Genomic DNA, 17,042 nt, shown 5'->3' on the forward strand with positions numbered 1-17,042 from the left:
GTACAATTTACCCATATTAATTTGTAAAGTGTAGGACTTTTAGATAAGTTTTGGATTTTGGTGTAGATACTTAGATAGTGTATGGTCAAGGAAAATTGAACTCTTCCACTTTGAATATATTCACAAAATATACATGCACACAAAATCATAAAATTACGGAAGATATATGTATCATTGTAGGCTTTTTACCTAGTTTACGAATATATTATTTATATACTACGTACCTAATCTCTAACATCATATATCCTCGGTCAAGTTGTCAATGAGCCAAGGCTTTTTAGGTCTATATATATATATATATATATATATATATATATATATATATATTTATTGCGTTTTCCAAACTTATTCTTATATTTAAACGGATCGAGGATTCTACATTTAATTATGAATATACAAGCACAATAGGCAAGCATGCACATGGGAAATGATTAAATGCCAACCTCGTTTTGCTGGATTTTATTATCTAAACAGAAAACTTCCGATGCTAACAGATAAGACCCAGAATATATAAATGACCATTTTTTTAATGATAATAAAACAATAGAATCAAAATGTAATTAATAACTAGTGTAAGAAACATATAATAAAGTAATCTCATCTCATTCAAAACAATGAACATGAGTTGGTGGATAATAAAAAACAGAAAGCCGAGGAACCAAAGCATGCATTTTCCCCTCTCACGTCACACATCCTAGAAATGACTGATATGAAAAGTCAAGCTCTATATTATAGTATGATAATAATATAATATATAACTTAACTATAACCCTATATATATTCTTTTGTCTTCTTTCATATATTTCACCTCAGCAAGAAAATCTCTGATCTCTCTCTTTTATTTTTTCACTTTGTGTAGAAAACCCCACATGAGCTTTTAAATAATTTTTCCCACTTGAAAAGATGAAAGGGCTAGTCCCATCCCATTATCATCATTAATCTACTCACTGAGCTTTCGAGTCATGTCTATAGTGAATGTACTTGTTTTAACTGTTGTAACCTTCTGTTCCTCAGCTTTCTGTCCCATCCACCAATATTCCAAAAGGAATGTGGGACTCGTTGAGTTTGCTTCCAATCAACCAGCACTCTTTTTTTTTTTTCACTCTACTAATTTTATCTCCTTGACTGTTCTGGTAAATAACAAGAAAAAAAAAAAAAAAAAGGTAAGGCAGCAGTTGTAGTAGTAAGCAGAAAAAGTGGAAATCTCAATCTCTCTCTCCCACACCCTCCCCCACATGACAGATTTTTCAAACCAAATAATAAGAAAAAAGAGCATAACATGACCTTGAATGATATTTGCACCACCAAATAAAACTTAAAAGCATGATCATCGTAATATTAAGGTCTTTTGTGAGGGAGGTGCTGCATGCCTTTTTTTTTTCTAGGTCTTGTTATAACCTTCTCTTATTATTAGGTTCTTCAAATGAACTACTTGTGTTGGTGTTGGTGTTGTTGTCTCCTGACCAGTCAAAGAGATGAAATGGATCTAAGGACTTGGATTCCCTTTGATCATCAGCACCACCAAAACCCTGTGTGAACAAAAGGTCAAGTGGGTCAGCTTCTATTTCTCCCAACTCAGCAAAGAAGTCCTCAGATTGTTGGTTATTAGTACTCTGATCCATCAAACTAGGCTTATAAGGGAGTCCATCACTAAACTCTCCCTCATCCATCTCAATCTGATGCCTCTCTATGTCTTCCATATTCTCTTCCTTCACACTGTTTGATGAGTTCCCAGCCATAACTGGGGACACATTTCCCTCACTATTGTTATTATTGTTGCTCTCTTCTTCATCCTTTGTTCTTGTAGCTGTGCCCTTTTGGGGGTTTGAGCCTTCTGAATTCTTTGAATTGGAAGCAGCATTGTTGTTGTTCTTGGATGGCTGTGATCTTGTTGAACCAGCCAGAGCATTTCTTTGAGTTGGCCATGGATGGTTGTGCTCTGATGTGTATGTGATAACCAACATGTTTGGATCATTCCTGCTCCTCTCAACTTGCTTCCTCGCAGAGCAACCCTTAGAGCTGCTGCATCTGTAGTAACCCCTGATAGAAGCCACGACAAATAAGAAACACTATAACAACACCCAAATGGAAATAAGAAAGAAATATTCCAACCCTTATAACAACATAGGGTTAATACAAAAACTAATTTCTTAACCATATCTCTTATTCGTTTGTGACAACTCATTCAACTATTGACCTAAAAGATAACTGCATGAAAATCCTTAGATTTTTCAGAGTACCATAACTACTCTCTTGATAAATTCGGTTCAACTTATTTAAGAGAAACATTTGCTTCTTTTTTTTTGCCAGTTTTTTCAGAGAACTTAAAGAAAACGACGAATCTCTAACCAGACATTTGCTTGTTAGTACAGTGATTCTTTTCTAATAAAAAAAGATGGGTAAAGAGTGTTTTCTGAATAGGAAAGTTTTTAGCCTAGTTGGTTTTAAACCTCAAAGTGTGACCGGTCCATATTCAATGGTCAAGAGATTCAAGAAGTTAACAATATATATATATAGTAAGCTACAAGAAATTGAGTTTAGAGCCAGAAGAGAAGTTGTGATATATATATTTGGTGTAGCTATTATGCCCACAGTTATAGTATTATATATTCCTAAAATATATCTTATCTTAAAACGAATAATATATCAATCATATATACCTAAGGCTAAGGCTAAACTAACAAGAGGCTAACCTGGGATAAGGTGAACCTTTAATGGGTTTCTGACCATATTTTCTCCAAGCCCACAAATCAGACGGAACTACCTCTCCAGTCTGTCTGCTGTTTGTAGCTGCTGGTGCAGGAATACAAACAACCTTTTTAGCCTGGTTCTTCCTGCAGCAATTACACACACAAAAAAAAAAACTATATATTATATCAATTACTTAATTACTTATTCACTCTTAAACTCTGACCAAACAACGTGCGATATAAGGAAAGATATTAATAAGAATATTACAAAGAGAGAGATATAGAATATTCGAGAATAAGTATGAGATCAAGCAATTTAATTTGGTTTTTTGCAGTGAGTGAAGGAATACGGTTCTGTGATGATGAGATGATAATGAATGAGGATAGAAGGAATAGGAATTTTCAGGTGGTTTAAGATAAGTTGGGTGAAAGCTCAGTGTGTGACTGTTATTGTGTGTGTGACACGCCGAGCTAACTCTAAGTACTCTACTTTTTTCAGGTGGATTAAAGCCTACGAAAAGCCTCATTGAATAAACCATGTTTAGTCCTCATAACAATATGAAACTACTATTTCTCAATTCTCATATTCAGCAGCTACCTAGCTTAACTGGGCCAGTCAACGGAAACCGATTTGGAAAAGCACAAGAAAAGGAACACAAGTACCTAACTCATGCCAAACCCTACTTTCTCTCTACAGTGTCAACTTCACCATAGTCACCACCACTTTCATAAAATTTCACCCCCTCCACCCCCTTCAGAAAAAAAAAATGAAAAGTATATATGTGATTAATAATTTATGATTCTCTCGTGAAATTAATGTACCCACAAGCATGAATTAAATTTGATTCTCTGTGCACTTGTGCAGATATTAATTAAGTAAAGTATATAATATGTTATCATTTCTGACCTTCTTTTAAGACCCGGATTCCGTGGAGATGAGATCTGCATTCCTGTGGTGTCCACAAGGCACTCCTTGGAGGTGTTTGCATTCAGCATAATGTTGGGTGAAACCACAGCAGGAGGCTTAATTGGCCTTGGAGAAGGTGCCATGGCTGTGGTGGTGGAATCATAGGGTGAGACTGGTAACTTTGCATTGGGAGAGATCTGAATCATGTTTGAGAATATGTTTTTACAAGGCCTTCTCATGCTATTGTTGTCATGTTCCACAAGCATCTTGTGTGCAGCAGCAAAAACAGTAGTGGTAGTAGTATTAGTATTAGTAGTAGAACTAGTAGCAGTATTAGAATTAGTATTGACTGCAGCACCAAAAGTTGCAGCTGCTTCTAATTCCAAGCCACCAGTGAAGTAGGCAGAAGCTGAAGAAGGCATGTCAAGCACCTGAAGGAAGGGATCTCTCATGATTGAGAAAGGATCACCAAAGTTTGTGGCTCCTCTCATAGGGTCTTGAATTAGCACCGAAGAAGAAGAAGAAGAAGAAGAAGAGAAAGTGATGGGATCAGAAGAAGAAGAAGAAGAGAAGTGTTGGTGGTGCCAGTGATCATTATGAGAGAGGGTGGTGTGAGAGGAATGATGATGAAGATGATGAGATGTAGTAGGTAATTGATCAGATGATGAAGTGCCTGTGCCTGTGCCTGTGCTACCATATGCTCCACCACTGGCTCGGAGTATGTCAGTTAAGTCACCTTGGTAATTGTCCATGATTATTGGCCCAAAGATGCTGCTGCACATGCTTTTTCTTTTCCTAGTTATTAGTGGAAGAACAAGAACAAGAACAAGAGCTTGAGCTTGTTGATGTTATGCAAGGAAGAAGGGCGTGTGTGTGTGACATGTTTTGAAACTAGCATAGATGATGGATGTTGGAGCTTGAGACAACAATATAATTAGAGAAAGATATGATGAGAGACATGCAAATGTTGCGGGAATTTTATTTGTTTGGTGCTAGCTAGAGATAATTAAGAAGGGGGTGTGAGAAGAAAGGCTTTCTCCTGGATTTGGCTGTTAAGAAGCAAGAAAAAGCAAATTAAGGAACAGGTTTTTGGGGGGTTGAAACTGATTGTTCCTCTTCAATAACAAACAAAACAAAAGAGAATGGGTTTATAGAGAGAGACGGAGACGCTGACTTTTCACACAAAACAGCTCCATTCTGTACACGCAACATTAGGAGAGAGAAGGAATTTTAAATCACACAAAATAGTTGGACTAATAAAATAACACAACTGTAGAGCTGGGAGATTTATCAAATACCATCTAAGGGTCAATTTGATGCCACTGTTTTCTTAATTATTTATTATTATTCTCCCTTTTATAATAGTTATAATAATGTTCTCATTTCTATAAATTAACGCATAAAATTATTTTAGTTTCAAATTTCAAGTAATTTAGATTTTAAGTATAAAATAAATTATATTAAAAGAATAATATTTATTTATAATGTGGATTTTATGATCTCAAATAAAGATTAGTTATTATTTTTTACTATAAATATTTCATATTAATATTATGATTAAAAAACATCAAATATAAATATCTAATATCTAATTACTTTTAAATACTCATTGACAACATATTTTGTACTTATATTATCTTGCTTTACCATCTACATTTCCTATAAAAGATATTTGTAGTGTGACTAAACTTTTTTTTCTTTTTGTCAAATACATCATTTTGCAACTTATCTCTAAAATTAGCTAGAGTAAAAATAAAGTATAATTTTATATAAAAAATAAGAAATTTTAGTTTTATATACATCACTCTAAAGAGAATTTTGCATGATTATTAGAATTAGTCTCACAATTTTATCTATGAAAAGTCAGAAGAAGAGAAACAAATATAGATAAAAGATGGTAATAATAAAAGTATGAACACTTGTTTGTATTCTCCATTCCCTCGCTTGGTAGTATTGTTATCTTCTTAGCATCAAAATGAAATATATAAATAAATAAATCAAAGATACAAATATAAAGATACAATGGTGTTTTAATTTCAAAGAAAACAAAACAATTAACAAGAAACAAAAGAGGCGGCAAGTAGCCGCATTTCGCGGAGAAACGTTTCGAGCCATTCAATCTTACTCTCTCCCGTTTCTTTCCGTAAGGAAAGAATGTTTTAACGTGGCACCTATCTATATGTCTGCTATGCTGTGCCTACGGTGTTCCTTCACAACAATGAGACACCATTACATTACCCCATGTTGCTTCTTTGGTGTCTCTTTTCAAGTAATTTTTGTATTGTCCCTTCAAAATTATGTCGCATAACAATTGTGTTAATATTTAACCATGAATATACTCCATACAAATCATGAAAACGATATCATTTCGAAAGAGCAACACAAGAACAGTTTGAAAAGGAACAGCAAAAAAGTCAAGTCGTACATTACCCACACCACATTTCATGCCCTTCAAAAAAAACTTCCTTACTTTCAAAACTCATCTTCAATAGCATCATATCACATCAATTAACAATTTCTAACTCATTTGATTGACTAAAAATGTATAAATTATTATAAATCTCTTGTTATTATTTTTTATTCCTATAAATAAATAAAAATATTACAATAATTAATTTTTTTATCATTTTAGATTATGTCTAATTTCATCTTACAAAATTAGTTAACATAAAGTTTTTGGTTCACTTACATACTAAATAATTAGGATCTCCAACACATTGTCTCACACTAAGAAGTAAACATCTCCAAGATGAATTTTATAAGATTAAACATCTACATGTGATCCGATAATGACTCAATAGTAAGTGATCCAATAAATCTGACAATAATCATTGGGATAGATTTTGATATATACTATCTCATAATTTTGAGATGTGTATAACTTAATCCTACAAAATTAATTAATTTGTTTTTTTTCAAAAGCACCAGTTAATTTGTTTTTAGGTCTATGCATTGCATTTCAGAGAATGCTTGTTCCATAATTCTTCAATGAACAATACAAAACAAATATAATTAATATGATTGAATGGCTGGAATTGGATGTTTAAATTTGTGAATAAATTATTACTACTAAAATTTATTGATTTAACATCGTAGGGTTAACATCGGTTTTCGATAAAATTGATGTTAACAAATATACGGTGGCATTGTCGTAAATAACACGACTTTATTAACATCGGTTTTTATAAAACCGATGTTAGCAATCTCATGTTAACATCGATTTTACCAAAAATCGATGTTAACATTAGTTGATTAGCATCGGTTTCTAAAAATCCAATGTTAAGTGGAGGTAAAAATCGATGTTAACATGAGATTGTTAACACTGGTTTTTTTATTAAAAAAAACCAATGTTGTATTTTTACTTAAATTAAAAACCCTAAATCCTGTTTTTCTCCATGCGCTCATCGAAAACCCTTTTCTCTCCTCATGACTTTCTCTCCCCCGTGCTCGTTACCTCACAACCACCATTGATTGTCACCGTCATGTTCGCCATTGTCGTCATTGTTCGTGGCACAACGCAACCCTAAGAAATTTACATCTAAGGCAATGATAAGAGATGATAATGGTTAGATAGAATTTTCAATATTGTATCTTCACTGCTATTAATATTTCTAGTGGGTTTGTGAGTTCGTTGTTTCATAGGTTTTAGAGGCACTCTTGGCTCCTGGTTCGTGGGTTCCTGAACATAAAACTTGTTCGTAGGGAGGGTAATGTTGTGATTAGGCGGCACCTGGAGGGTCTTCCATTGGACACTTTTGATTCTGTAAGTTTTCAATCTTTTTCTCTTCAAATTATAACCATTTTTGTTCATTGGTTATTTTTTTTAATTCTTTGTATTGGGCAAAGCTTCCCACGTAGATTGCAATAATAAGAAATAGCAATGCTAATAAGATGAATGCCACAGGGATTGCTAGTAATAGGAATATAAATATACTGACTACAAAAAAGGGTGAAAGCTAAAGCACAACGAGATGCCTTCAGAATCCAAAATGGAAAAATTAAGAAGTTCAATAATTCTAGAAAGTGTCTCTTGTAAAAGATGACAGGTTTTGCATCCAAGTTGACTCATTTCCTTTTGAGTACTGTATATCATATTCCTTCAATAGTCTTTCACTCAATCTGAACTCCCCCAAGCCCAAGGTGTCCACTCCATGAGTCAAGTAATTTATTGATCTTTCCCAGAGATACCTATAACAATTCAAACAATGCAAGATTGTAACTCCCAGAGATACCTATAGTAATTAAAAGAAGAGCAGGAACTAGTGGCCTACTAATTTCCTAACTTTCCCAAAGATAGCAACACCTAGTTGTAATTTTAAACTATTATCACCAAATGAGCCTTTTTATTCAACCTTCATTTAATCTACTCGTCTTCATCTACCTAAGTGTTAGGCAGTGACTCCAGTAACAAGGGAAATAGTTTTTTCGAGTAATTATGAGTGCTTTGAATGAACTCTGACATTTGTCTTTGGATTCTATACATTAGTTGTCCTCGAACGGACAAATTACAAGAAGATCCACCTCAACATTTTCCAATTTCACGAGCTACATTTCACATGTTTTGCTGTTATACACAGCCTGATTCTTGAGACCCAATTCACCTTTATCCCATGATTTCCCTCTATATGTCTAGCTATGTCATCTGTGAATTACATTCTTAATTATCATTGAAGCCTCAAAAATGCCATTTTCAAGCCAAACAAAACATTGGTGACAAATATAGACACGATAATGAATGATGGTATGGTAAAATTAATGCTGAGAAGGCAACTGTGTGACATAATTATACTTGGGGTTATTACAAGACAAACTGGAAATAGATGATTCGAGGAAAATAATGAAATAAAATAGAGTAAATATACAATTGTGATTACATGAACCACCTGTGTAAAACATATGAAGAGATATACAATTAAGATTTCACTACATGTGTATACAATTAAGAGTTTGGGTATTACGTCATGCACTGGATGTCAACTATAATCTTAAGAAGTTTCAAGAATAATTGGATAATTGTTTAATTCAAACGTATTTCATTTTGTTATAATTGGTATTATATATTATTAACTTAAGTTTTATTATATCATGTAGTATTTCAATGATGCTAGACCATTGGAACCAGAGAGATTGATGGCGCTTCGCATCCAGTGGGCAAGCTACTATTTGAAAGTTAAAAATGAAACAATTAGTGTTTAAGTAATTTTGGAATTGTAGTTTAGTTAATTTACATTTTTACAATTCATGTTATATGCACATTAAATATTCTTTTAATTCATAGTAAATATTCAATTTTTATGGAATTTCTGCTTAAAAATGTTTGAAAATATACTGAAAATTATCTGTTGTGATTCTGCTTTTAAATTTACAGGTTAATTTAGGGTAATTAAAAAATAGACTGCACATTAAAAAAATCCAAAAAACAAAATTGATTTTTAGTAAAAACAAATGTTGATGTTGTATGTATATATTAAAATTGGTTTTTGTAAAAACCGATATTGTATGTATAAGTTAACATCAATTTTAGTAAAGATCAACATTGATTTGAAAATATTTGACTTTTTTTATATAATTCTTATGATATAATATCGGTCTAAAAAAAATTGATATTGTCTTTTTTATGTTAACATCGATTTTGAAAAATCGACGTTAATGATATTATTTTTAACATTAATTAATAATCTATGTTAAAAGTTTTTATTAACCGATCTTAAAATCTTATTTTTTAGTAGTGTATTATATATGGAATTTTCCTGAACAGGATCGAACCTATTAATTTTGTAACTTATCCCCTATTTTGTATCTCGGTACACAATTCTCGGAAACACAATCATCAGTGCTTGAGCGAAGCAATTGATCTAAATCATTCAAGAACGAACCAGTATGTTTTTATTAGAAGGTTTTATGAACCCATATGCTCCTGTTTAATTCGGTATACCAAATTTAGTTAAAGAGGATCACATACCGTTGGACTATAGTTTGAATATTTGTCACCACAAAAAAAAAAATCTCCGGCAATAATTAATTAATAGTATGTATGTGCTATATATATCTAATAAAAGAAGATATTAAACGAATATATTTGGACAAAAAAATGTTATACTTTCGTTTATGAAGATGTGTGGCCCTATATCAGAAAGGATTGGATGTTTCAAAATACGTGTCTTACGTTAGGTATAAAGTCTATGAACTTTGAAAGGACGTGTGAAAAATGTCATTTTTTATAATAAAAAATTATCATAATATTAATTGTATTATGCATCCATTATTATGCATGACAACTGTAGCACATAAAATCTACTTAGTTGTCCAATCATATTCCATTAAAAATATTTTAATTATAGCTATAGTGACATTCTCTAATCTCTTTTATATATTACTTTCACATTTTTATATCATGGTCAATAATTTACTATTCATTATGCTCATTTTGTAATAATGAGTAGTAAATTATTTTTATTTAACCAATTGAATTAGATATTTGATAAAATATTTTATTTAATTATAAATATAATTATTTTAAAAATCACATTTAAGATAATTTTTAATTAGTTGATAATATAAAAAAACATTCAGAATGATAATATATAAAAATTAACTCATTTTAATTTTCTTTTCTTATGATTCAACTATTATTGATTAAATATGGAAAGTAATGTTGAAATATTTGAATCCAAATAGACAAACCATTTCTTTGTCTTCTTGCAATTAAATATTTGAATCCTATAAACATTTCAATTTTAGCACTATATATATCAAATGTCTATTCCTGATTCTCCCCCTTCACAAATTAGATTGGTAAAATATACATATGTGTCACTTTCAAAAACATGCATATCATAGCTGCATTATTCAAATACAGATTCATCGAAGACAGCATTATCATTGATAATACATAATCCAAGTGCTACGAAACTTAGATACATACGCAAGGTGAGGGATGCTAATGTTCAATTACTATCAAATCCATGTTTAGTAAAGTCTGCTTTCTGGCTTTTGAACATTTTTGCAATTGCAGTCACTATCGTTTTCTTTCTCTCTGGTGTGTCTCTCTCTATCAATTTCATAGAATAGAATTTAATTTTTAAGGGTAGGAAATTCATTTTTAACCGAACCTCATTATTGAATAATGTAATTTTAAGTTTTAACCATGGTAATTGTTTAGGTATATGTGAATGCATCACCTCACACAACACTGTCTCTTTTTATTTAATTAAAAAAACAAAAATATTTTACTGGAGAAGTTTTATTTGAGTTAAGAACATCCATTATAAAACATATCAACAAAAAATTTCTTAGTACTTCAAACATGAAACGTTTTGTTTAAAAACAATGGAGTATATACCACCTTAGCCATATGCTTATGTTAACACAGTACTGTCCCTTGAGAACTCACTCCTACAAATGAAAAATCTTTTGAAATTCAATAAAAATAAAATGATAAAATAACTTTAACATTATAGGGATACTTAAATATAATAATTCATCCCAGTACTTATGAAATCTGCTACGATGGAAAACACCGGTATAATGAATAGAAACTTTGAATTTTAATACTATTTTTTAAAAGAATTTTTTTAAGTAAAAAAATAAATTATAAATAATTTCTTCAGAGAATAATGATATAAGCAAAAAACCAATTATAAAAATTATAAAGTGTTTAGAAACTATCTTTACCTGTTTTGTTAAGTAATCACTTGCAATAAAGAAGAGAAAAATTAAAATGCAACTGTTTACTGGTTTTAATGTAATTGTTTAATATATATATATATATATGAAGTATGCTTCATGAATAAAAAAATCAAGTAAACTAAAATATATTTTTGATGCCTGATAAAATAAAATAAAATAAAAATATAAGCAAATTAATTTATGTTTTTAATTACTGAATTTTTTATTTTTATTTATCGTCTCTTAATTTCTTTTTCGTCGTTACTTTTAGTCTTTTAAGAGACTAAATAAAGTAAGGATAAAAAAATTAAAAACTAAAAGTAAAAAAAAATTAAAAGACTAAAAATAATATAAAATTTAAGAACTAAAAATTAAAATTCTAAACAATTTAAAGACTAAAAAAATAATAAATCCAAATTTTATTTTTACTCCTTGTTATATTAGTCTCATATAACACTTGTTCATACATAAAAATGGACTTGCATAATCATTTATTAAGATTAAAAGATCATTATTTGTAAGATTAAAACTTCTAATTTCTATTTGAGAACATGAATTCTTACATGGTGCAATATTGACTTCCATCAAGTCAAAAAGTTATCACAACTCTTCCCCGTGCCAATTGGTTTTTTGGCCAAATAAAAAACCTTTTTTTCCAAGAACTTGAGATTTCACATTTAAGAATTTTGGGATATATTGTATATGTTCCAATTGCTCCAACACAACACACTAAAATGTGAACTCAAATAATATTGAAAATAAATGTTGGACACGAATCTTCACCTATAATAATATATCTTGAACCATTAATAGAAAATTTATTTATCGCTTACTTTGTCGATTTTTTTTTTATGAATAAATTTTCAAACATTAAAAGGAGAGACTAAACAACAGGCCCATTAAAAAAAAAAAACAGGAAAAGAATATTGTTTTGGGATGAATTATTATTATCTCATCTTAATACTCGTGTTACACAATGTGACTTACATATTTCAAAAATATTTCTTCATAGATTTTAGGAAGTTAATTACAAATGTGTTGATTGACCAAAAAAAAAATTAAATCATTAACTTAATTGTATATTTTATCACTTAGTTATTATTTCATGAAGTTTACTACTCAATTTTTTTCCATGCACTTTATCATTATATTTTAATGTTTTGTACATTTTACCACTCAAGATTTTTTCTCATTTTATTATCATATTTTTTTAATTTTTCACGCATTTTACAATTATGTTGATGACAAAACCATGTCGTTTAACAAAAATTAGCAACTAAACGACATCATTTTTTAGGAACAAGTTAGAACTTTGCTACACATTTAAGGAATCAGTAAACTACACTAAAATTCAAAAGTGTGATGATAAAATATAAAAAAAAAAAAAAAAACTTAGGTAGTAAATTTTATAAAATAATGATAGTTGAATCGTATAATGTACAATTAAATCCAAATTATATGTATTAGTTTTTAATACTCTAGAAAAAATTGACATCCTTGTTGTTGCACAATCTAATATTGCAATAAAGACTTAAACATGAAGTGTGCCAAAACTCATTGGTTCCAAAGATTAAAAAAAAAAATCCTCAAACAAGAAAATAAGCTAAAATTTCTTAAACACATTTTGTATACGCTCCTTAATTTGTATTATTTAAAATTTCTTAAAAACTACAAAATAGAAATATGCAATCTATATATTTTTCATAAAACTAAAAATCATAATTAATTATACATGACTCATAAGATTTATTTAAAACATAATAATATTTTCTCACTAGAGTGAAATAGAAATATGAAATTCTAAAAATTAGGAAATATATAATATGTGTGCGAGATTTTTTTTTTATATCAATGAGTTTTATAAATACTCCTTCACATGCAAATTGTTAAATTCCTTACCACTAGCCAATCTTAGTTTTGCTTTTCTAACAATTTTTCTATTTTTCTTGAAAGGCAAAATCATGTATCCTATATATTATAATATTTTCTTTTGTCATATAAAATTTTACTTTATCATCGGCTAAGCAACAACCTCGTGCTCAATGCTAATCAGGTCAACTAATTGGGTTGCATCAACCAAATGTTAAAATTGAACCAAAAAAAAGTGTCATTATCAGTGATGTTCTCCCTTTTCTCCCAAATCACCACACCAAACCACAATCCAAATCTACCAAACCCCAAAACGCCATCGCACCCCAAATCTGAAATCGCACAAAGCCACCACACAACAAAACACCTTGAGTTGCCAACACATAGAGCTACCACCACTGCAAAAAGAAACCATCAAGAGACAGGAAAGAAGAAGATAGAATTAGGTAGAAGAGGGAGAAAAGAAAACCATCAACAAGTGAAAGAAAAGAAAAGAAAGGAGGTTCAATTCGCAGAGTGACTAGGAAAGGAAACAACTGATTGTTGATAAATCAAGGAAACTATTTTAAGTTTTAAACAATCGTCGGAAACAATAAAAATAAGGGAGGTGGGCATGCTTAGATAAAAAAAAAATTATAAACTATCAATTAGTGTATGTTAGGCCAATGCTAATAATTCTTATTTTTCTAAATATTTGCAGCGTTAGCCATGGCCTATACAATTAAAAAAGAATATATATATTAAAAAAATTAATAAATAGCATTTTAGTTTAAAAGAATATGTTAGGCCAATGCTTTTATTTTCAGGTTTCGGGCCGAATATTACTAACTCAATCAATCAACAAGAGATAACATTGAAGAACAATTTTTACCAAGGTCAAATTAAAATTAAGAGTATTCACAGAGATAATATATACTTCATGCTTACAAATGCAAAACGTATATAAATTATGTAGCCATGTAGATGCGGAGTCATGCTGATCCCAGTGAGTGATCATTGCCATTCAATTAAGAATACTTTTACATGTCATCAATAAATTATATCAAAGAATATTGAAGTATATTATCTACAAGCAAAGTTTGTTGCCCATAAAGACAATGAAATGAGGGGGGGTGCATGGGTGGAAATCAAGACCATCAATCAGTAAATTCTTTTGAGCTTGAGAACATTCAGGTCCACTTACTTCATTCAAAGTCAAAATGAGCTGACTTTTCCATGCCACATAGTATATTGATTTGAATTTTCTCTTGGTCGAGAGTAGTTCAATCTTTGGAAATAAACTATTTAAGAAGCTAATGGGAATCAGGGTCTCTTTTCATTATCTTCTGAGGTCACAACATGAAAGCTTGTATAAGAAATATTAGAATTAATAGCCAATTCTAGAGGGTGCTTAAGGATGGCTTTTTGTGGATAATCAAACTTCTAAAAGTGATTATGATGAGATTGTAGGATGCAATTAACTAGGAACTAATATAGTATGTCGGAATGATAAAGGACAAAGATTATAAAATTGAGAAAAGCCAGCATAATCTAAGTTTTATAAATATAAACTAGGCTTAATATTATCCTTAAAGAGTCATATTAACGTCGACCCTGCCGTTTGTTTGGTTCCAAAAGTTAAGTCCTAGTTGTGTGTAGTCTTGTGAATACGTTCAAAGATGATGCTCAAAGAATCATTTTGTTGATAAAATGATACAAGCATGATAAGACACTTTTGAAGGCTCTGATTTTTTTTTACTTTTAGACAAAGTGGTTTCGAAACGTTTCATCCCCTTGTCACGTTTTGATTTATTTTTTTTCTCCCTTGTGTGTAAGCTTTTTTATATCTAGCCATGATGTGGGCATGTTGTGGGGACAAAGAGGTGGCCTTAATTTTGTTTATAATTTGAAGGATTCAAGTTTTCAATGGACCAATGATCGTGGAGAGAATCACCGACCCCTTATGTTTGATGAGACATTTTAAGAATCTACTACATATATATAGGTAAGACAACTATTACCCCTATATTTCTCTCTCTTCTCAAGTTGTCACTCTGAATTTTGATTTTCATATCATATGCTCCAAAAGAGCCACTATTACGCCAACTACATCTCATACTGTTCATTACCCATACTCTTTTTCTTAACAAGTTGATTAGGCTTCAAATCAAGGTGTAATCGAGGTCCGCGTAATAATCATGAGTGGAGACAACATTTGTAAAAGTTGTACTATAAACACTATATTTGAGGTTTTGATATGAGATTATTAAAATACTCAAAGTCGATCTTACCCTTAAAATTTATCATTCTCGCCCGAGCACAAGTCATTTGAGAAATAACACAAGTATTATTGTGCCAATGTCTATAATTTGGCAATTGACAAAATTTTCCCATCACAATATACATATAATTACTCGTGAATTTAATTGGAAAAAAGTTTTGTACATAAGATAATTAACTATGCTGAGAATTGAGATAACTTATCACTTATTGTGCATTTTGAACAATTCCACTCGCCTGATTTTGTTTTATATCTTTATTCTAATATTAAGATGCATCATATAATTATGAATTGGCTTTTTTCAAACGGCCATATTGCAAAGGCCAAAAGAAATTGGCAAGTTGCAACAATGTGGCCAAAAGGTGTAGGATTGTGATTTTTTCTACACACTATCTATGTTATTTCCATTTTCTTATCTATCTGAGTTAGGGCAAACTTTATTACCACCTCTTCTCCAGCATTGTTGTTTGAACTAGTTTTGGGACTGTTATGGAAGTAAATGTTCTTATTGCAGGACGCTAGGCAGAGTCTCGGAGGTAACCCAAACTTGAAATAGTTTATAAACATAATACAATATATACTCACTACTACATCCATATGTGATATTTAGTAATATTTTTTTGTTCCTAACACTTAATAAAAATATTGTTAAAAGTATTTGACAACATTTAAAAATATATCATCAAATTATAAATAAATATTATTAATATGTTTTTGTGATATTTTATAGTGTATAGCTCATGTTGCTAAAACCTAAAAGTGTCACAAAAAGGCTTTAACAACATAGATTATACACAATATCTAATAAAATATTGTAAAACATATTAATAATATTTATTCATAATTTAACGATATTTTTTTATATTACCAAAGATTTTTAGTAAAAAAATTTTAAGTATTTGGAAAAAAGATATTATTAAAGGTCATAGTAGTGACTCAAGATATATCTTCTCTGGTATAAATTTCTTTATAGTTTTCTTTGTAAGTTTATATGATTATAGTATAATGTAAAAGGGCTATGTCTTTTGATATTTTTCACCTCAGTTTGAAATTTATGATTATGAATTTTAGTTTAACAGTATGAAGGATTTAGAAAACAGCAGTAAGACAATATAATGGGTGGAAATGTTTTCATTTTCACTTAATTCTTACTTGACAAACATGACAGATTGATGAATTTTAACTCCCGCGTTTTTTTTTATTTCTCACATATATATAATCTTTATATGAGACAAATTTATTTAAAATATAATTCGACACTAAAATTTTAATAATTGATTTACAAATTAATTAAATATTCAATTAAAAAATGGAGAATAAAAAAATCTTATTGTTATAACCAATATTTTTAAAATCGAACCGGTCATTAAATTAATTAAGACATTGGTTAGAGATTGATGGTTTGAATTGGTATTAATAAAATAATAATAATGATAATTAAATCATACATAAAATTTAAAGAAACATAATGTTATAATTTTAAATATTATATAAAAACAAAAAAATAAAAACATTATTTACTAATAACACTTTTTAATGTATTCTTTTGAATACTGTTTTTTATTAACTAAAATTTATTAAAAATCATAATTTTATAGTTTTATTTCTTATTTAATGAACTTCACTCATAATTTTATAATTTTTAATA

At 29.9% G+C, this 17,042-nt stretch overlaps 1 protein-coding gene across 4 annotated transcripts; it reads right to left on the minus strand.

The window, feature by feature from the left end:
- Positions 1-351: 351 nt before the first annotated feature.
- LOC100804773 (probable WRKY transcription factor 35) lies at positions 352-4,786 on the minus strand. 4 transcript variants are annotated; one of them, XR_003264708.2, is made up of 4 exons: positions 3,598-4,782; positions 2,694-2,834; positions 1,285-2,040; positions 352-1,130 (listed from the first exon to the last, which is right to left on the minus strand). XR_003264708.2 is itself a non-coding variant. In XM_041010014.1 (4 exons), exons 1-4 carry the CDS (start codon positions 4,377-4,379, stop codon positions 1,011-1,013), a joined length of 1,614 nt encoding a protein of 537 aa, XP_040865948.1. In that variant the 5' UTR covers positions 4,380-4,786; the 3' UTR covers positions 352-1,010. The 4 variants fall into 4 exon arrangements, 2 of the variants coding, with proteins under 2 accessions (XP_040865948.1, XP_006597676.1); XM_041010014.1 differs by having other exon boundaries at positions 352-1,125; positions 1,465-2,040; positions 3,598-4,786; XM_006597613.4 differs by having other exon boundaries at positions 1,465-2,040; positions 3,598-4,786.
- Between the last annotated feature and the right edge of the window lie 12,256 nt (positions 4,787-17,042).

Source organism: Glycine max, chromosome 15 (assembly GCF_000004515.6).
Source record: "Glycine max cultivar Williams 82 chromosome 15, Glycine_max_v4.0, whole genome shotgun sequence".
Taxonomy (NCBI): domain Eukaryota; kingdom Viridiplantae; phylum Streptophyta; class Magnoliopsida; order Fabales; family Fabaceae; genus Glycine; species Glycine max.

Coding starts and splice junctions, on each gene's coding strand:
- LOC100804773 (XM_041010014.1), bottom strand. CDS start 4,379: ATGTGCAGCAGCATCTTTGGGCCAATAATCATGGACAATTACCAAGGT. Junction 2,041..2,693: donor AAAGGTTCACCTTATCCCAG/GTTAGCCTCTTG, acceptor GGCTTCTATCAG/GGGTTACTACAGATGCAGCA. Junction 1,126..1,464: donor CCATTTCATCTCTTTGACTG/GTCAGGAGACAA, acceptor TTACCAGAACAG/TCAAGGAGATAAAATTAGTA.